The sequence below is a fragment of the Pecten maximus genome, chromosome 10 (genome assembly GCF_902652985.1).
Source record: "Pecten maximus chromosome 10, xPecMax1.1, whole genome shotgun sequence".
NCBI classification, from domain to species: Eukaryota; Metazoa; Mollusca; class Bivalvia; order Pectinida; family Pectinidae; genus Pecten; species Pecten maximus.
In genome coordinates, this window is record NC_047024.1 from 35,924,564 (window position 1) to 35,948,553 (window position 23,990).

General features: G+C 37.3%; 1 protein-coding gene across 5 annotated transcripts in view; it reads right to left on the minus strand.

The window, feature by feature from the left end:
- Positions 1 to 3,934: 3,934 nt before the first annotated feature.
- LOC117335480 overlaps positions 3,935 to 23,990 on the minus strand; it is a 35,475-nt gene continuing 15,419 nt past the window's right edge. The window contains exons 4-8 of one of the 5 annotated variants that reach the window (XR_004534414.1): positions 13,869 to 14,254; positions 13,123 to 13,268; positions 12,672 to 12,823; positions 7,651 to 9,119; positions 3,935 to 7,294 (exon numbers count right to left, since the gene is read on the minus strand). Coding sequence is in view for 1 of the 5 variants with exons in the window: in XM_033895505.1 (XP_033751396.1) it covers positions 8,326 to 9,119; positions 12,672 to 12,823; positions 13,123 to 13,268; positions 13,869 to 14,254 (1,478 nt within the window). In the remaining 4 variants the exon portion in view is untranslated. Of the gene's footprint in view, positions 9,120 to 12,671; positions 12,824 to 13,122; positions 13,269 to 13,868; positions 14,255 to 23,990 lie in introns of all 5 variants that reach the window. The other 4 variants (XR_004534413.1, XR_004534412.1, XR_004534411.1 and 1 more) reach the window with 4 other exon arrangements.

A 23,990-nucleotide genomic window follows, 5' to 3' on the forward strand; every position in this document is an offset into this window, starting at 1 on the left:
TTCTCGGGACTACTGAAGGGATCTGCATGAAGCTTTTGGAATCTGTTAAGTGTGGGTTCTAAAGGTCGTGTAATTCAAACTTAAACTTTGGGGGTATTTATTTTACAATAATCATGAAACAAGATTTATTCATCATTAGTAATCACTCCTGATTGCCCAGAAGGAAGCTAGTGCACAGTGGTCTTGATTTAGGACACTGCTGTGGTTTATTGAGAAAACCAGCGTGTTGGGACAGGTTATCCGATACTTTTCCACATTAATTAAGTGGTCGTCCTGCCACTTGGCAACCCATTATGAAATTCTCGAGAAGTACAAGAGATTTTTCTTGAAATTTGTGCATGCTAAACTGTATGTTTGTTTAAATTTGTTTTGACCATGGGTGTTGTCAACATTTGGGAAGCTTTTTAACACTATTTCTCAACTTTACTGATGTGAAGACAGGATATCAACCCTGCCATTTGCTTTTCCATAAGAACAGAAGGGACCCCCATAAAAATTAGGGACATGTTCACTGCAGGACATATATATTTAAGTTTGATTTGATGATTAAGATGGTTGCCAAGTTAAAATTGTCGAGGCTACTTGAATGATGCCAATTAGGCTGTTGGTCAAGATATTGTCCCTGGTCTAGTCAAATGAGGTAATATTTTTAGCTCACCTGCCCGATATTGGGTTTGCAGCATGCTGGAGTGACGGGTAACCAAGTTTGTTAAAATGCATGACCTTGACCTTAATTCAAGGTCAAAGGGGTAGAATAAGCTAAAATCTTTAAATGACTTCTCAATAACCAAGTGGCCCTGGGACTTGATATTGGGCCTGTATAGCATGCTTGGGTGAAAGGCAACCAAGTTTGTTCAAATGAATGACCTTGACCTTCATTCAAGATCACATGGGTCAAATGGACTAAAATATCTCCGACTTATTTTCAATAACAGAGACCTGATATTTGGCTTGAAGCATGCTTGGGTGAAGGCTAGGAAGTTTGTTCCAAATGAATTACCTGGACCATAATTTAAATTTGAAAGAGTTAAATTGACCAAAATATTTAAGACACCTTTTCAAACAAGAGGCCCAGAGGGCCTGTATCGCTCACCTGGATTTCATGAGACATGAAACAAGAATGATGATTAAGTATATTTGTCACTGGTATTGCTATGTCAATATATCATAGGCATTTTATATGGGTATGTGAGGATTTATGTAAAAAAAATGCATTAATCCATGAAATAAAATTAACTTTTGGCACAACCCCATAGGGATGCTACCACACAAATGTGAGTGATATACATTGCTTAGTTTCAGAAAAGAAGTTGTTTAAACCAATTGACCCCTTTTGACCCCGCCCTCTGCACCCCGGGGGGAGTGGGGGTCAGTTCCTTCCTTCATAAAATTTTGAATCCCTACCCAAAAGGATGCTACCAGGCAAATATGAGCGATATCCCTTGCTTAGTTTCAGAGAAGAAGTTGTTCATATCAATTCAGCCAAATTGACCCCTCTTGGCCCCGCCCCTCAGGCCCCCGGGGGGTCAGCCTCACCATTTGTACAATTTTGAATGCCCACCCAATAGTGATGCTACCAGGCAAATATGAGCAATATCCATTGCTTGGTTTCAGAGAAGAAGTTGCTAATATCAATATAGCCCAATTGACCACATTTGGCCCCGCCCCTCAGGCCCCTGGGGGGTCAGCTCCATCATTTGTACAATTTTTAATCCCCACCCCATAATGATGCTACCAGGCAAATATGAGCGATATCCATCGTTTGGTTTCAGAGAAGAAGTCGTTTATATTAAGAGAGCCAAATTGACCCCTTTTGGCCCCGCCCCTCAGACCCCTGGGGGGTCAGCTCCATCATTTGTACAATTTTTAATCCCCACCCCATAGTGATGCTACCAGGCAAATATGAGCGATATCCATCGCTTGGTTTCAGAGAAGAAGTCGTTCATATTAAGAGAGCCAAATTGACCCCTTTTGGCCCCGCCCCTCAGACCCCTTGAGGGTCAGCCCCACCATTTGTACAATTTTGAATCCCCACCCAATAGGGATGCTACCAGGAAAATATGAGTGATATCCATTGCTTAATTTCAGAGCAGAAGTCGTTTATATCAATTCTGTAAAACTGACCCCTTTTGGCCCCGCCCCTCAGACCCCAGGGGGTCAGCCCAGTCATTTGGTCAATTTCAAATTCCTACCCCAAGGTGATGCTACCAGTAAAATATGAGAGATATCCATTGTTTGGTTCCAGAGAAGAAGTCAATTATATGAATATAGCCCGATTTACCACATTTGGCCCCACCCCTCAGGCCCCTGGGGGGTCAGTCCCATCATTTGTTCAATTTTGAATCCCAACCCCATAGTGATGCTACAAGGCAAATATGAGTGACAGGCATTGCTCGGTTTCAGAGAAGAAGTTGTTTATATCAATATAGCCAAATTGACCACATTCGGCCCCACCCCTCAGGCCCCTGGGGGGTCAGCCCCATCATTTGTACAATTTTGAATCCCCACCCCATAATGATGCTACCAGGCAAATATGAGCGATATCCATCGCTTGGTTTCAGAGAAGTCGTTTATATTAAGAGAGCCAAATTGACCCCTTTTGGCCCCGCCCCTCAGACCCCTGAGGGGTCAGCTCCATCATTTGTACAATTTTTAATCCCCACACCATAGTGATGCTACCAGGCAAATATGAGTGATATCTATCGCTTGGTTTCAGAGAAGAAGTTGTTTATATTAAGAGAGCCAAATTGACCCCTTTTGGCCTCGCCCCTCAGACCCCTTCAGGGTCAGCCCCACCATTTGTACAATTTTGAATCCCCACCCCATAGGCATGCTACAAGGCAAATATGAGTGACAGGCATTGATTGGTTTCAGAGAAGAAGTCGTTTATATCAATATTGCTAAATTGACCACATTCGGCCCCACCCCTCAGGCCCCTAGGGTGTCAGCCCCATCATTTGTACAATTTTGAATCCCCACCCCATAGGGATGCTACAAGGCAAATATGAGTGACAGGCATTGATTGGTTTCAGAGAAGAAGTCGTTTATATAAATATAGCTAAATTGACCACATTCGGCCCCACCCCTCAGGCCCCTAGGGGGTCAGCCCCATCATTTGTACAATTTTGAATCCCCACCCCATAATGATGCTACCAGGCAAATATGAGCGATAGCCATTGCTTGGTTTCAGAGAAGAAGTCGTTTATATCAATAGTGCAAAAATGATCCCTTTTGGCCCCACCCCAGAGGCCCCCAGGGGGTCAGCCCCATCATTTGTACAATTTTGAGTCCCCTACCCGTAGGGATACTTCTGACCAAATTTGGTCAAATTCTGATGTGTGGTTATGAAGAAGAAGTCAATTGTTGACGGATGGACGGACGACAGACGACGGACGGACGGACGACGGACGCAACGGTATGGCATAAGCTCACCTTGGTCCTTTGGACCAGGTGAGCTAATAAATGCGAGATCCTGAGATCTTATATTTAGTCTCTGATACACTGGTCTTAATTATGTTTATGTATGAAAAGGATCTCTGGATAGCAGGTGAGCGATTTGGCCCCATTGGCCTCTTGTATATTTCATGGCAAACATTGTATAAATATATATTTCATGGCAAACATTGTATAAATATATATTTCATGGCAAACATTGTATTAATAAGCTTTTGAGAACCCCTCATTATTCAATTCACAATATCACACAAGTGCGCTTTTGAATGGCCTTCATTCTTCAATTCACAATATCACAAGAGTGAGATTTGAATATCCAATGTGCAGTGATTCACAATACCACATGTAAGCTTTTCAAAACCCCTCATTCTGCCATTCACTATCACACAAGTGGACTTTCCGATACCCCTGATTCTGTGATTCACAGTATCACACAAGCGAGCTTTTAACAGTAATTGGAGATAAACAAAGAAGACTGAGAATGACATGTTTTACATTTATTCTGTAGTACAAATAATATGATTGTACACTTGATGACAGCCTCACAGTCCGAGGCCTGTACAGGTCTATACAGCTAGTCTCTCTTCTGTATGAATACTGGACACGAACATTAGCTTAATACATAAATCTTCATTGTGAAAACAATCAACTTTTCACAGACTTTCATACCATATAACTATTCGCAACAAAAGTGGAAGTTTTATTGAAAGCACTACTTATTTATCTTCAAATCTAAATCTACTTGATAATAGGCCTTCTGGGCCTGAATCATTGTACTATTTTTATGTGTAAGTCAGAACCAATATATCACCATGGAGACCATCTTGGGTTAATTGCTTCAATGACAAAGGTTTATGACCATAAAGGAATCATTTTTACTTTGGTTAAGACATGATCAAATAATAGGCATGTAAATTAAGAAATGTGTTTAAACAGCTGCATAGAAGAATGATTTTTTTGAAATGTCTCATCAGTGTGGGGCTAGGGCAGTCATCTTGGATTTCATACTGACCCCCAAAAAAATAATACTAGGAGCATTGTTCATTTCTAATTGCAATAAAACTTGATCACTGACTTCTGAGAAGAACATCACCATATTATCATACAAGTTCAGTCCTGTTACTCAGTTTAATACATATGTATAATTTCACCTTTCCCTCTTGGAATATGCTCTTTTAGCCGCAGGTGTTACTTCTCATCAACAGCTACACATCTGTCTCTCATTCTCAGATTTTTTTTGGAAATTTTGAATGCAGTTAGGTAACAATATGTTAGCAAAAGAGATGACTCAGTTTTCTCCAGTTAATCCTGGTGTCAGAATTTATAAGGCTACACGAGATTCCATAAAAACAACAACCATCACATAAAAATAGCCTCTTAATCAAGAGGTTCAAACATAACAATATTGAAAACATCTTAAATAAGTAATACAGTATATATAGCTAGGCATTTAGACAGAAATCTATACAATAATTTGATAACTTCATTCAGATATTTTTCAGACAAAGTAGACTTCCTGTTCTGTAATTTAAAAGTGAAATCATCAGTAATTTTTTTTCAAATCGATATTCTGTGATGATTATAAATTAGTTGGCACATTTCTAAGTGTCACAGCAGCACTATTTACTTACATGTATATATATTATATACGTATATATACATAGTATGGTAACAACGTCCTGCATCACTACCTAACCACCAGTTACCGTAATTAGTCCATCATGTATATAGCATGTCAATGCAGAGCTTCCTTACAGCTGTGGTTAACTTAAGTATACACCCTCCTACACAGTCGTTCAACAAACACAAGGCCCTGATGTCAATCTCTCTACCTTGTAGTTGTTGATTATAAAACAAATTTTATTTACAAATGTAGGACAGGGTTCATCTTTGAAATCAAAGAGTTCTAACGTCTTTATGCTTTAATAGGGAAGGAGTATCTAAATATCGTGTCCATGAAGGTCTTGAGATAGCAACCTCTCACTCTTTCTTGGCACATACCCTACCATAAAGCTACCCGGTAAATGCAAATTACCACTAGCTGGGCTGGTAAAGCGACCGATCCTCTCAGCTTCTACAACACAAAGCATTTAAGGGAACAAGACCAGAGAAAGATGCATCAATATCAGATACATTGGATTTTGAAGACGAAGGTGAGTTAACCGATTCATTTACTAGTTGAATGTATTCAAGATGTATTCAAGGTAATTCGTAAATATCTGGCAGTTAAAATATTAGTAACAGAACAGAAGAAACAGGCTATCATACAATTAAATTTCTCATGATCAAAAAGTTTAAAAATTGTGAATAAATCCAATGCATTATACAAGAATATCAATCATCAATTAATTAAAGGATTAAAAGTTATAAAATGTACAGAGATTCCAGCATACAGTTGATATTTGAAAGACAACAAATCACACACATTTGTTTGATACAAGATACCACAGGAAGTTTGGTGTAGTACTGGTAATTCAGACAGACGAACTGGTATTCTACTGAAAGTTTCATCATGTCTATAAATAGCTACAAGTCATTCCACAGGAATCTTTGTGTAGAATTATGGTACAATGTATTAGTATGTTTGACAGGTAATTCACACATACTACAGTATAACTAGTTATACATGTTCTACCACAGGAAGTTTGGTGTAGAATTATGAAGTACTTGAATTTGCTGCTAATAAAAAAAATCTCGTAAAGCTTGTAAAGCTTTCACCACAGCTAGATTACTTTGCAGATTTCAGATTCATGGTCATATTGACTTTGGGAATCTGTGAAGACAAAAACATAAACACCAATGAAGACCATGGCCATCATCCATAGAATACGATCTTATAATATCACTGATGAGTGTTTTCATGATTGTAAGTATATATATATACACATAAATCTCAATGATATTTAACATGGACACCATACACATCTATTGTGAATTATCTAGGAAACGTAAGATTCTATAGTGGCACTCTTGATATTAGAACAGCTCGGTTTGTTAAAGAAAACTACTCCAATGACAACAAATTAGAAGTGGTGAATCACATGTCATATTTTAAAATTTCTGATCTGTTACAATTATGTAATTTCTGTACCTCAGCATAACGTATAACATTTGTATATCTGTGTTTCATGATGACACATTAACTATTTACATCTGGGCAGGCCCCCATTTTAACTTTTACACTGCCTTACAAATGACTATTTAATAAATTATTATAACTACTGCAAGTGGCCTAGAAAATGTCAGTCTTTCTTGTATCTAATAAAAATCATGAAAACTACGTCAAACATATAGATTAACATATAATCCTTGTAATGAGGAAAGCAAATTCAAAAATGATATTTAAAAAATATTTCAATGTTTCCCATTTTATCTTCTGGAATTTATCATCGGGATTTGTTATTTTTGTTAAAAACCAAGGGTGGACACTTGAAGTGTGGCCAGTTACTGATTAATCTACAGACGCCTCAGTCGACACTTGACCTTTGGCCAGTTAATTTATAATTACTCTAGAGACGCGTCAGTCGACACTTGAAGTGTGGCCAGTTAATACTAGTTACTCTAGCCATATATCAGTAAACACTTGACCTGTGGCCAGTTAACTAGTTACTCTAGCCATATGTCAGTAAACACTTGAAGAGTGGCCAGTTAACAGATTACTCTAGAGACGCGTCAGTCGACACTTGACCTGTGGCCTGTTAACTAATTTCTCTAGAGACGCGTCAGTCGACACTTGACCTGTGGCCTGTTAACTAATTACTCTACAGACACCCCAGTCGACACTTGACCTGTGGCCAGTTAATTACTGATTACTCTAGAGACGCGTCAGTCGACACTTGACCTGTGGCCAGTTAATTACTAATTACTCTAGAGACGCGTCAGTCGACACTTGACCTGTGGCCAGTTAACTAGTTACTCTAGCCATATATCAGTAAACACTTGACCTGTGGCCAGTTAACTAGTTACTCTAGCCATATGTCAGTAAACACTTGAAGTGTGGCCAGTTAACAGATTACTCTAGAGACGCGTCGGTCGACACTTGACCTGTGGCCTGTTAACTTATTTCTCTAGAGACGCGTCAGTCGACACTTGATGTGTGGCCAGTTAACTAATTACTCTACAGACACCTCAGTCGACACTTGACGTGTGGCCAGTTAATTACTGATTACTCTAGAGACGCCTCAGTCGACACTTGACCTGTGGCCAGTTAACTAGTTACTCTAGCCATATATCAGTAAACACTTGAAGTGTGGCCAGTTAACAGATTACTCTAGAGACGCGTCAGTCGACACTTGACCTGTGGCCTGTTAACTTATTTCTCTAGAGACGCGTCAGTCGACACTTGACCTGTGGCCTGTTAACTAGTTACTCTAGAGATGCCTCAGTCGACACTTGAAGTGTGGCCTGTTAACTAGTTACTCTAACCATATGTCAGTAAACACTTGAAGTGTGGCCAGTTAACAGATTACTCTAGAGACGCCTCAGTCGACACTTGAAGTGTGACCAGTTAATTTATTACACTAGCAACATTTCAATTGATGCTTGATGTATGAACATTAAGGGTGACTTTCTGTAGCAACGTCAGGAGGTAGCAAATGTGTCCATGACTTTTCCGTAAATATGAAGTTGGAAAGAGACTAAATCAATGCTATACATATATATGATCACAGCCACTAAAAACTTACAAAATACTACTCACTGTTTCTATATATTAAAACAGTTGTATGCCTGCAGCAATTTCTATTTGTATACACACATATATATTTCCATGGTAATTATAACAGTATCAACATATTGGACAACCTTAAAAGTACTACATCTGTACACTAACTACACACATCCAAACGTCCATACAGCACACCACCACAATTCTCACTGACCCTCTTCACAATGATACTCCAGCACATAGGAAGGGTAAGCCTGGGCTGTGTCGAAGATGACAAATATTTTTGGGTTATGTATGTTGTCAACACAAGAGTCGTAGCACTTGCCATACGGATCTGTACACGGGTATAAGGGAGGTGGCTTCCTCAGTCCATTGTGACCCCCTGTGTATTTACCCACAAGCACCTTAGCCAGAAACATTCTATGTACAGTTTTGTTAGATGGTTGAATATCTGCTGGGTTGCCCAGAGCAGGCTGACCAATCTGGGAAGGTATAGAGGTATTCCTCAACTGCTGCACACTAGAACGCAGCACATTCAGTTGTCTGCGTATTGAGGTGAGCTGATGTGTGATACGCCTGTTTCTGATTGGTCCTGGAGCTGGCTGGGCAGAAGATGCTGCGGCCTGTTGCTGTGGCACCTGACTGGAATTATTGGATCCTTTGTCGGAAGGGGGAGGAGCCCCCAGACCCTGAGCTACCATGTGGGAGGAGCTGGAAGGATTAGATGGCGTAGAGATGTTGGAGAGAGGGTTAGTATTGGCTCCGGTGGAGATGGAAGTAATCGGAGTAGGTGGAGGGTACACTTGTATTGCTGAAGGACCAAACCCAATCTGTGTAGACAGAACGTTTGAGGTTGGGGGTGTCGACAGGTATGGCACATGGGCCGGCATTGGTCGAGGCATCCCAGACAACAAAGTGACAACACGTCCACGACGACGGTTCTCGTTCCCATTATCCGTGTACATGTGAGAATAGGAAGCATTCACAGCAAAGTACGAACCTGAAGACAGTAAACAGAAGTCTGTCATAGCTAAACAGAAATAGTATGCATGTTATAATAATATAATAAATATAATGTGTTTATACTAAATATTAAAATATTTTCAAATCAAAATTTCCTTCTTATTTGTGGCAGGGAGACATGTAAATAAATACAACAAATTTTGAAGATCCAATTGACTTGAGACAAAATGATTCTACCAAAAATTGATGTAATAGCTTGGAACCTTGAAAAGCTTACCATAAATATTTGGTGCTGTACAGTATCTATAATCAGGTTTTAATTAATTGGCTTTTTTAATATTGCAAATACTGTAGCAAATATTTCATAGCATCCAAAGATAATACCATACCATCTAATGACAGTACATGCACTATTCATAGCATCCAAAGACAGGTAATCTATTTTAGATAATACGATAGCATCTAATGACAGTACTATGAATATTCATAGCAACCGATAATAGTGCTATGAATATTCATAGCCTTTAATGACAGTACAGTCGAACCTGTCTATAAAGGACACCTAAAGGACAAGACAAAAGTGTCCTTTATAGAGAGGTGTCCTTTATATAGAGGTTCAACGAGTTATGTCCCTTATAAACGAAGAAACAAACCAAAGTCTGTTGATAGTACACTATATGTCTCCTGATTTATTATATTTAAACACTTAAACAAATGAATATAAGACAAATAATTAAAGATAAATGCTTAATTAATTAATTTTCATTAAAATTAATTAATTAAAATTCATCTGACACAAAAATTGAAGTTGATATTTTTGATAATTTATATTAAGCCTATATGTTCCAAAAAAATCTTCACAATATCATACTATACTGAATATCTATTCAGACAAATACTCAACATAGTCAAAAATGTAAAGGTAATTATTATCATAGTAAAACAATTTTCATTAATCCTCAATATTTTGAAAAATAAATATGTTTGAAATATCTTTTCTATTACAACATTAACTCTTTATAAATGAAAGTGCATTTTCCTCTGAAAATTATAATCCCTAAGCATTTATTTTGAGACATATTTTCTGAAATCTATGTAGGGATTTAATTTAATAAATACCGTTTTCTGGTTCTGTCAATTAGTATAGTGTATACAAAGACACTCGGAACTCATCAGCTGTTCTTAATATGTTACGTAGTCATATTCCGAGGAGTTCCGAGTGTGAGAAAATGGCGGCTGACAACCATGTGCCTGCCCTGTCAGATTTTGCATACGGTTGATTTTGTAAGTAAAACAATTATGACAGACATAACTATTGCTTTGTCCCTCTTTTATTGGTCTTGATAATGATTTAATTACCCCTTGACCATTCTTGTTGTCTAGGCTATGGTTGAATGGCTAAGCTTAGTTGTCACCGGTGGGGTTGAGTAAACAAACACCTCTGCCGATGGCGATCGGTCACTCTCTTGTAATTACTGCCCATTGTTACAGCAACTTACAGGTAACAGGACAATTAGTGACTGATGAAGTGGCTTCCTAAGTTAGCATTGCTGCCAGGGGAGTTGAGTAATTAAGGCTTTGCTTGTTATTTAGAAACGTTTTACACACAAATATCAACACAGCTATGGTTTCGCGTGTCCGTTATACGGAATTTTTAACAACTTTACGGACAAAAATAAGTGTCCGCTGTCCGCATTAGGAAGGTGTCCGCTATATACATGATATTTATATAGTGATTTTCATTGGGGATTCCTGAAAGTGTCCGTTATGGACAGGTGTCCGTTATATAAGGGTGTCCGCTATTACAAGTTTGACTGTACCATGAATATTCATAGCATCCAATGACTGTATCATGAATATTCATAGCATCCGATGATAGTACTATGAATACTGTATACCTGGTAATTTTTGCCCCAGGTTATTTTCGCCCTTGACCAACACAAAACATATTCGCCCCGTTTAAAATTCGCCCTAAATGGTTTTCAAGAAATATCCTTTTCCTCGTTTGTAAAATCGTAAAATTCCGTTCGGAATTCTCAATAAGGTTGCACTCGGACCACTCGGGACTTATCGAGTTCCCCAATTGTCTTATAACCAGATGTGAAATGTAATCAAGTGTATAACAAAGAAAGTTTACCTGTGCTCAGATTTTCTTTTAGTCTGTGCTAATTCAAGTAGTATCGGGTATGCATGGGTGACTTTAAGCAAACACGATCAATTGTAAGTTCACGGCACCATGATTAATGACTGACCAGTGTTTTCTCTTGTTCACATGCACATGAATGGAAGCCAAAATTAAGGGAGGGTGAACTCATAAAATTAGTCTTATCCATGGCAGGAAATTGATGCCACTCTGTATTTCGTTTTTATCATGACCGGACTACACAATTTTAAAACAAGGGCCCGTTGGAGGGCCACAACATACGCCCGCCGCAATATTTGACACTTGGAAGGGGGTAGTTTCACAGGTTGTAATGCTTTAAAATGAAGTATCATTGTTGGAAAGTTGGAAGGAGATATTGATACACATAATGGTGTGAATTCGAAACCAAAAGGCAACTTTGAATGATGAGATGTATATATTAATATGTTGCAAATATGGGAAACCTTGGTTTAGACACAACACAAAAATTAGTTCACATGTTTATATACAGAATATATACATTAAAAGAACCTCTTTGGAAAGAATCAGTCTCCTAATATCATTATTAAGTGAATGGTGAGCAGTTACAAAATCATCAAAGGGGAATAACTCCGCAAATACGGGGTAAGGGGCATTATTTTGGTATGCGTCACTCCGGCTCATCAAGATGTATATTTGTGTCAAGTATGGAGAGCCTGGGTCGAGTAGTATTGGAGTTATGGTCCGGACAAGTAAAATCATCAAAGGGGAATAACTCCGCAAATACGGGGTAAGGGGCATGATTTTGGTATGCGACACTCCGGCTCATCAAGATGTATATTTGTGTCAAGTATGGAGAGCCTGGGTTGAGTAGTATTGGAGTTATGGTCCGGACAAGTAAAATCATTGAAGGGGAATAACTCCACAAATACGGGGGTAAGGGGCATGATTTTGGTATGCGACACTCCGGCTCATCAAGATGTATATTTGTGTCAAGTATGGAGAGCCTGGTTCGAGTAGTATTGGAGTTATGGTCCGGACACCATATGTGCCCACCCACCCGCCCGCCAACATGATAACATAATACGTCCCGTCTTTCGTCGGGCGTATAAAAATGACTGAATTTTTAAAATAACTTGGTATCTATCGTTTTTTGATTGAAAATACTAAGCCTAGTACGTGATTTTACAGTTGAAAAATAAGAGGGTATGTTTGTGATCTGACTACACTTGACCCATGTACTATGGTTTATAAATCCTTCAATTCAGCTTGAAATTTTCGTCTTCATCTTAAATTCGCCCTATCTTCAAAGGGCGAAAATTAAACGGGGGCGAAAATTACCAGGTATACAGTATTCATACTATCCAATGATAGTTCTATGAATATTAATAGCCTTTAAAGACAGTGTCATGAGTATGCATGATGTCATACAGGGCTATGTTTATTTTTCATAGTGTCTGCCCTTACCTTGACCATAAACTGTAGCATTTTTTCCACACACTCTCCAATCAAAACCTTTTTTACAAATGGCATCTAGTACCGAGCTTGTAGTGCCATGAAACAGGCTGTTCTCTTGGACATCCAGACCGTCATTCTCTATAATCATCTCAGTTCTCTTCCTGTAAAAACAATAATGTCTAGTAATTTACCTTACTATAAACAATAATGTCTAGTAGTTTACCTTACTATAAACAATAATGTCTAGTAGTTTACCTTACTATAAACGATGTTGTTCCTGGTTACAGATTAACATGTAGTCAGTAATTTCCTGGGGATTTTTTGTATATTTAATTTTCTCAATACGATATTTAGAATTAATAGTAGGAAAATTTACAGCCACAAAAGTTAGAGACTATACACATCTAGACTTTGATATCATATACAATGTACATTTTACTTGTCTTGAGGAATATCTTACACTGTGTAATATTTCCAGAGAATCGGGTTTTGAACTCTGAAGATTTTGGTGATATCAGCTGCAGGGAACTTCATTGAATTGTGGAACTTGAGGGCGACATCAACGTATTCCTGTGACTCGGGTTCAAGAGGAACCATGATATAGCTCTGTACAAAACAATAGACAATGGATTAGCTTTGTAAAAGCTATCATACCATCATACCTGGTTAGCTGGTTAAGTATAGGAGACACATGATAAGGTTTACTTACAAAAAGTTACTTTGTTATCAGGAAGGCAGAAGCACACATTTTCAATTTTTTTCTCTCTCATAAATCTAAAATCAAACAAGAGGCCCATGGGCCTTAACAGTCACCTGAGTTTTTATATATTTTAGCATATTTGACCCATGTGACCTTGAATGAAGATCAAGGTCATCCATTTGTACAAACTTGGTAGCCCTTCATCCCAGCATGCTATAGACCTAGTATTGGGTCTCTGGGCCTTTTTGTTATCAAGAAGAAGTCGTTTAAAGATTTTAGCATATTTGATCCATGTGACCTTGAATGAAGGTCAAGGTCAAGGTCATCCATTTGAACAAACTCTCTCCCTTTTATATGATGAGATTATTTTTCAGGATAAATTTATCTTTTTAACCTGAAAAGTCAATGATGATATTTTAGAAAAAATTCTGTTTTTCTGGAGAAAATTGTTTTACTTTTACACAGGTTTATATATATATATATATATATATAATTAATTCACATACAGATCGTTTGTCCATCTGCGTCCAGTTAAGTGGACAGTCTTCCATCATCGGTTCTTTTTTCTCAGTTGGTGTTTCTAGTTTAACAGGTTCATTGGTGTCCTTGACCTCCGGTCCTTTGGATGGCTGGCTAGTTGAGGCACCCATAGAGTCGTCCATCATTGCCATGGGGACAGCCAAAGTTGAGGGTACAGAGGAGGTGGAGGACGAGGCAGAGGAGGAAAGGGAGAGAGTAGAAGAGGATATGGAAGGAGCAGAGTTAGAGGAAGGAGGCGATGAGGCACCTGCATTCTTCAGGATCATATTGGCAATATAGTCAATGTAGTCATTGTCTAACTTGTCCTCCAGTATCTCCACCACAATGTTTGGCAGTGACTGTTTCAGCTCACCTGTAGACAATAATGTCAAAATGTAATTCAATTCACCTGTAAACAATTATATTAAAATGTCTGTTACCTGTTTACACCTGTCAACAATATTAAGATGTACTGTTAACTCACATATAAACAATAATATCAAAATGTCTGTTACCTGACCACACCTGTGAACAATATCAAAATGTACTTTCAACTCACATATAAACATATTATACTTTTAATACAGAGCAACCCGCTTATTTGCATAGCCCTTTTTCCATGACAAAATATGCAAATAACCGGAGTATTCGTATAGGCGGAGTTGGGTTTTGGCCCCTCTTATACACATGTAGATCGTGTAGGTACTCAAAATGGGCGCTATATGATCGTTTACGTTATTTGCATTAAAAATATATTTAAAAAAAAAAACATTATTCAAAATATAAGAGTAAATACGAAATACATGGGTTGTTATTCTTTGTAAATGTACAAATAAAAATATACTTCATTGTTTTCTACTTGACACTCTGGGTCCGATATCGGTCATACACGCGTGGGTTGGCACTACGATGTACAATGTCATCGGTTCAATTAACATTCATTATCGTCTCGAGATGCGTTGTGTTCCTGCTATGAGTACATTGTATATAAGTTGTTTGATCATAGATGATGAACTGCTGAAGCAATAGACTGTCTTAAATGACCGTGACTTGTGTATTGTTGTTTGGGTTTGTTTTGGAAAATGGCGCGCACACACAAAGAGTTGTCGTTCATTACACATATGCCCCCACAATGCAACGCGCCTAGTAAACAATCATGGCGATCATAACCTGCCTCAGCGAGTGTTCAAGTGCACAGAACACAGGTTTGGATCGATGCTATAATAAATAAATAAATCTCATCAAAAGATGAGGCATATAAATATTTTATTCAGTAATTCTTCTGCACAATGCTACTGATATGGTCTGGATAATAACTAAATGTCGATATCGATGCATCGAACGTAACGTGTAGGCCTAATGACGAAGTGTGAACCAATGATAAGATAACGTTGTACATCGTGTCAAATCAATATGTAAGTTAAAACACATTTCATAAAACTTTTATTACAGGAAAATCATAAAAATACCCTAAAATCAATAAAAAAAATTCGATTTTTTGGAAGTTTATATACATATAAGCGGGAGTCGGTGTTTTAGTCGATGCAAATACACGGGATAAAAATACAAAGATAAAGAAGAAGAAAATCAGGACCTGAGAATTTTATGCAAATAAGCCGGATATTCAAATAAGGGATATGCAAATAAGTGGGCTCCTCTAGCTGTATTACTTTTACTTCATTTTTTCATTCTAGAAAGAATTTCTTCATTTATAAAGATGATCTTTTACACATTCAGATAAAAAGCAGAGTTATCCATCACTGCCTTTACTTTTTCTATTTACACTAATTATATAACAGGTGTATAAATTGTGTATTACAAACAAAACTATGTAACTTGATAAAGAGGAATTCTACTAAATGTGTACAAACATTCTTTATCTGGTCAGTTTCATACACAAGTGTTGAATTTGGCAATTAAAATGTATATTCCCTTAAATCTCCTAACCTCAAGTCAAGGTCAATGAGATGTGCAGGAAAGAAATCTAGATATTAATGTCCCTAATATAAATTTATTTTGTTGCTGTGGACAAGAAAGACAGCAGTGTTCTGTACATGGTATTACAGGCATAAAGGATAAAAATGTGCAATAACGGCAGGGTAACTTGATCTAAACAAAACATCTACAACCAGACACTCAACAAAGACAGAAGGACAAATAAAACATCTACAACCAGACACTCAATAAAGACAGAAGGACAAATAAAACATCTACAACCAGACACTCAACAAAGACAGAAGGACATACAAAACAAACACCACCTGCAGACACTCAACAAAGACAGAAGGACAAATAAAACACACACCACCAGACACTCAACAAAGACAGAAGGACAAATAAAACATACACCACCTGTAGACACTCAACAAAGACAGAAGACAAATAAAACATCTACAACCAGACATTCAACAAAGAGAGAAGGACAAATAAAACATCTAAACCAGACATTCAACAAAGACAGAAGGACAAATAAAACATCTACAACCAGACACTCAACAAAGACAGAAGGACAAATAAAACATCTACAACCAGACACTCAACAAAGACAGAAGGACAAATAAAACATACACCACCATACACTCAACAAAGACAGAAGGACAAATAAAACATACACCAGCTGTAGACACTCAACAAAGACAGAAGACAAATAAAACATCTACAACCAGACATTCAACAAAGAGAGAAGGACAAATAAAACATCTACAACCAGACACTCAACAAAGACAGAAGGACAAATAAAACATCTACAACCAGACACTCAACAAAGACAGAAGGACAAATAAAACATCTAAACCAGACATTCAACAAAGACAGAAGGACATAAAACATCTACAACCAGACACTCAACAAAGACAGAAGGACAAATAAAACATCTACAACCAGACACTCAACAAAGACAGAAGGACAAATAAAACATCTACAACCAGACACTCTAAGGTCACTTTCCCATTCTCATCTGTGGTGCAATGCACAAGCAGAATCAGTACTGACCTCCCAAAATCAAATTGCATTACATTGGCTACTATATATAAAATTGGCATTAGGATGGGCTGTTATGATACATTGATTGACTGGCCATGCCACCAGCCCCTCAGTTTTGTGTTAGAATTAATATTGCTCCACTAAACTCTAATACTTATATATATATCCCCCTAGTTTGAAACTTGGGAATCGGACATATTCATGAGACCAAAACCATAAAGCTCAATTTAATTAATAATTTCAATATTCTAGAGACAGGTGGCCATGTCTATTTATTAATATGCATTTCCTCCTTAACACTCTACTGGATTCATAATTAAAATTGTACACATGTAAATGCCTAAATTAAAGAAGTCTATAAAGTTGTGACTGAACATCTAAATATCTTTATAAACATGTAAATAACACCGACTATTTCGAAGTCCAGTACCATAGGATCACCAGGATTAAGGTCACGGATAGTACTTCATATGGGATGAATGGTGTACATGTGATAGCTCTGACACTGTATAAGTACAGTATACATATGTACCATATATATACCTACAGGAAGGGTGTGTTAACTCCACAACTTCAGTGTGTTTTCCTGCCTGGTCAAAATCCAATAGGAACTTTTTGACTAGTAGCCATATGCATTTGAAGCAAATGTTGATGGACGACGGACGCTGCGCCATGACATAAGCTCACCGGACATTCGGTCCAGGTGAGCTAAAAACAAAATGCTAAATGTTCTATCATACTGACATCTAGTCATATCATACTGACATCTAGTCCTATTATACTGACATCTAGTCCTATTATACTGACATCTAGTCCTATTATACTGACATCTAGTCCTACTATACTGACATCTAGTCCTATCATACTGACATCTGGTCATATCATACTGACATCTAGTCATTCATACTGACATCTGGTCATATTACACTGACATCTAGTCCTATTATACTGACATCTAGTCCTATTATACTGACATCTAGTCATATTATACTGACATCTAGTCATATCATACTGACATCTAGTCCTATTATACTGACATCTAGTCCTATTATACTGATATCTAATCATATCATACTGACATCTAGTCATATCATACTGACATCTAGTCCTATTATACTGACATCTAGTCATATCATACTGACATCTAGTCCTATTATACTGACATCTAGTCCTATTATACTGACATCTAGTCACATCATACTGACATCTAGTCATATCATACTGACATCTAGTCGTATTATACTGACATCTAGTCCTATTATACTGACATCTAGTCCTATTATACTGACATCTAGTCACATCATACTGACATCTAGTCATATTATACTGACATCTAGTCATATTATACTGACATCTAGTCCTATTATACTGACATCTAGTCCTATTATACTGACATCTAGTCCTATCATACTGACATCTAGTCCTATTATACTGACATCTAGTCCTATTATACTGACATCTAGTCACATCATACTGACATCTAGTCATATCATACTGACATCTAGTCATATTATACTGACATCTAGTCATATCATACTGACATCTAGTCCTATTATACTGACATCTAGTCCTATTATACTGACATCTAGTCCTATTATACTGACATCTAGTCCTATCATACTGACATCTAGTCATATCATACTGACATCTAGTCATATCATACTGACATCTAGTCCTATTATTCTGACATCTAGTCATATCATACTGACATCTAGTCATATCATACTGACATCTTGTTCTATTATTCTGACATCTAGTCATATCATACTGACATCTAGTCCTATTATACTGACATCTAGTCCTATTATACTGACATCTAGTCCTATTATACTGACATCTAGTCCTATCATACTGACATCTAGTCCTATTATACTGACATCTAGTCCTATTATACTGACATCTAGTCCTATTATACTGACATCTAGTCCTATTATACTGACATCTAGTCCTATTATACTGACATCTAGTCCTATTATACTGACATCTAGTCCTATTATACTGACATCTAGTCCTATCATACTGACATCTAGTCATATCATACTGACATCTAGTCATATCATACTGACATCTAGTCCTATTATACTGACATCTAGTCCTATCATACTGACATCTAGTCATATCATACTGACATCTAGTCATATCATACTGACATCTAGTCCTATTATTCTGACATCTAGTCATATCATACTGACATCTAGTCATATCATACTGACATCTAGTTCTATTATACTGACATCTAGTCATATCATACTGACATCTAGTCATATCATACTGACATCTAGTCCTATTATACTGACATCTAGTCCTATTATACTGACATCTAGTCCTATCATACTGACATCTAGTCATATCATACTGACATCTAGTCATATCATACTGACATCTAGTCCTATTATACTGACATCTAGTCCTATTATACTGACATCTAGTCCTATTATACTGACATCTTGTCATATCATACTGACATCTAGTCATATCATACTGACATCTAGTCCTATCATACTGACATCTAGTCATATCATACTGACATCTAGTCATATCATACTGACATCTAGTCATATTATACTGACATCTAGTCCTATTATACTGACATCTAGTCATATCATACTGACATCTAGTCATATCATACTGACATCTAGTCATATTATACTGACATCTAGTCCTATTATACTGACATTTAGTCATATCATACTGACATCTAGTCATATCATACTGACATCTAGTCATATCATACTGACATCTTGTTCTATTATTCTGACATCTAGTCATATCATACTGACATCTAGTCATATCATACTGACATCTAGTCCTATTATACTGACATCTAGTCATATCATACTGACATCTAGTCCTATTATACTGACATCTAGTCCTATTATACTGACATCTAGTCATATCATACTGACATCTAGTCATATCATACTGACATCTAGTCATATTATACTGACATCTAGTCATATCATACTGACATCTAGTCATATCATACTGACATCTAGTCCTATTATACTGACATCTAGTCACATCATACTGACATCTAGTCATATCATACTGACATCTAGTCATATTATACTGACATCTAGTCATATCATACTGACATCTAGTCATATCATACTGACATCTAGTCATATCATACTGACATCTAGTCATATCATACTGACATCTAGTCCTATTATACTGACATCTAGTCCTATTATACTGACATCTAGTCATATCATACTGACATCTAGTCATATTATTCTGACATCTAGTCATATCATACTGACATCTAGTCATATTATACTGACATCTAGTCCTATTATACTGACATCTACTCCTATCATACTGACATCTAGTCCTATTATACTGATATCTAATCCTATTATACTGATATCTAATCCTATTATACTGACATCTAGTCATATTATACTGACATCTAGTTCATTATACTGACATCTAATCATATCATACTGACATCTAGTCCTATTATACTGACATCTAGTCCTATTATACTGACATCTGGTCATATCATACTGACATCTAGTCATATCATACTGACATCTAGTCATATCATACTGACATCTAGTCATATCATACTGACATCTAGTCCTATCATACTGACATCTGGTCATATTATACTGACATCTAGTCCTATTATACTGACATCTAGTCATATCATACTGACATCTAGTCCTATTATACTGACATCTAGTCCAATTATACTGACATCTAGTCATATCATACTGACATCTAGTCCTATTATACTGACATCTAGTCCTATTATACTGACATCTGGTCATATCATACTGACATCTAGTCATATCATACTGACATCTAGTCATATCATACTGACATCTAGTCATATCATACTGACATCTAGTCCTATTATACTGACATCTAGTCCTATCATACTGACATCTAGTCATATCATACTGACATCTAGTCATATCATACTGACATCTAGTCATATCATACTGACATCTAGTCCTATTATACTGACATCTAGTCCTATCATACTGACATCTAGTCATATCATACTGACATCTAGTCCTATTATACTGACATCTAGTCCTATTATACTGACATCTAGTCCTATTATACTGACATCTAGTCCTATTATACTGACATCTAGTCATATCATACTGACATCTAGTCATATTATTCTGACATCTAGTCATATCATACTGACATCTAGTCCTATTATACTGATATCTAATCCTATTATACTGACATCTAGTCCTATTATACTGACATCTAGTCATATCATACTGACATCTAGTCATATCATACTGACATCTAGTCATATCATACTGACATCTAGTCCTATTATACTGACATCTAGTCCTATTATACTGACATCTAGTCATATCATACTGACATCTAGTCCTATTATACTGACATCTAGTCACATCATACTGACATCTAGTCATATCATACTGACATCTAGTCCTATTATACTGACATCTAGTCACATCATACTGACATCTAGTCATATCATACTGACATCTAGTCATATCATTCTGACATCTAGTCATATCATACTGACATCTAGTCATATCATTACTGACATCTAGTCATATTATTCTGACATCTAGTCCTATTATACTGACATCTAGTCATATCATACTGACATCTAGTCCTATTATACTGACATCTAGTCCTATTATACTGACATCTAGTCATATCATACTGACATCTAGTCCTATTATACTGACATCTAGTCACATCATACTGACATCTAGTCCTATTATACTGACATCTAGTCACATCATACTGACATCTAGTCATATCATACTGACATCTAGTCATATCATACTGACATCTAGTCATATCATACTGACATCTAGTCCTATTATACTGACATCTAGTCATATCATACTGACATCTAGTCCTATCATACTGACATCTAGTCATATCATACTGACATCTAGTCCTATCATACTGACATCTAGTCATATTATACTGACATCGAGTCCAATTATACTGACATCTAGTCATATCATACTGACATCTAGTCCTATTATACTGACATCTAGTCCTATTATACTGACATCTAGTCCTATTATACTGACATCTAGTCCTATTATACTGACATCTAGTCCTATTATACTGACATCGAGTCCTATTATACTGACATCTAGTCATATCATACTGACATCTAGTCATATCATACTGACATCTAGTCATATTATACTGACATCTAGTCATATCATACTGACATCGAGTCCTATTATACTGACATCGAGTCCTATTATACTGACATCGAGTCCTATTATACTGACATCTAGTCATATTATAGTGAAATACAGGTCTGATTATCACATCATCATCATGTCATCAACATGTATAGTACATATATGTCTCTCTTTGGTGATCCCGGGATAAATGCAGTGAGATGATTCATAAAATAATACAGTGAAACTTTAATGTACAGTAGACTGACAACTGAGACAAGCTATAGGAAATGCTCCTTTAGATACAAGTACTTTGTCACAAAACTGATGTATTTGTCATCTTTCCCTGTCCTACTTTTTCATCCAAAGCTTCACTAAGAGGACAACAGCATTTAAAAACATGTAATGTCACTTAGAGGACTCTCCTGTGGTTTCACATGGGGACAACACTAGTACTGTCATATGACTTTACATGAAGATCTATAGCTAGAAGACACTGACATTTGAATTAACATGAGGACAACATTGTCATGTGACTTCACATGATTGAGGACACTGCTTCTTACAATGAGAGAGCACTGTCTTGTGACTTCACATGAGGACACTGTCTTGTGACTTCACATGAGGACACTGTCTTGTGACTTCACATGAGAGCACTGTCTTGTGACTTCACATGAGGACACTGTCTTGTGGCTTAAAATGAGAGAACACTGTCTTGTGACTTCACATGAGGACACTGTCTTGTGACTTCACATGAGGACACTGTCTTGTGACTTCACATGAGAGCACTGTCTTGTGACTTCACATGAGGACACTGTCTTGTGACTTCACATGATTGAAAACACTGTCTTGTGACTTCATATGAGATCACTGTCTTGTCTTCACATGAGGACACTGTCTTGTGACTTCACATGAGGACACTGTCTTGTCTTCACATGAGGACACTGTCTTGTGACTTCACATGAGGACACTGTCTTGTGACTTCACATGAGGACAATGTCATGTGACTTCACATGAGGACAATGTCATGTGACTTCACATGAGGACACTGTCTTGTGACTTCACATGAGGACACTGTCTTGTGACTTCACATGAGGACACTGTCTTGTGACTTCACATGAGGACACTGTCTTGTGACTTCAAATGAGGACACTGTCTTGTCTTCACATGAGGACACTGTCTTGTGACTTCACATGAGGACACTGTCTTTTGACTTCACATGAGGACACTGTCTTGTCTTCACATGAGGATACTGTCTTGTGACTTCACATGAGGACACTGTCTTGTGACTTCACATGAGGACAATGTCATGTGACTTCACATGAGGACAATGTCATGTGACTTCACATGAGGACAATGTCATGTGACTTCACATGAGGACACTGTCTTGTGACTTCACATGAGGACACTGTCTTGTGACTTTACATGATTGAGGACACTGTCTTGTGACTTCACATGAGAACACTGTCTTGTGACTTCACATGAGGACACTGTCTTGTGACTTCACATGAGGACAATGTCATGTGACTTCACATGAGGACAATGTCATGTGACTTCACATGAGGACACTGTCTTGTGACTTCACATGAGGACACTGTCTTGTGACTTTACATGATTGAGGACACTGTCTTGTGACTTCACATGAGGACACTGTCTTGTGACTTCACTTGAGGACAATGTCATGTGACTTCACATGAGGACAATGTCATGTGACTTCACATGAGGACACTGTCTTGTGACTTCACATGAGGACACTGTCTTGTGACTTTACATGCTTGAGGACACTGTCTTGTGACTTCACATGAGAACACTGTCTTGTGACTTCACATGAGGACACTGTCTTGTGACTTCACATGAGGACACTGTCTTGTGACTTCACATGAGGACACTGTCTTGTGTCTTCACATGAGGACACTGTCTTGTGACTTCACATGAGAACACTGTCTTGTGACTTCACATGAGGACACTGTCTTGTGA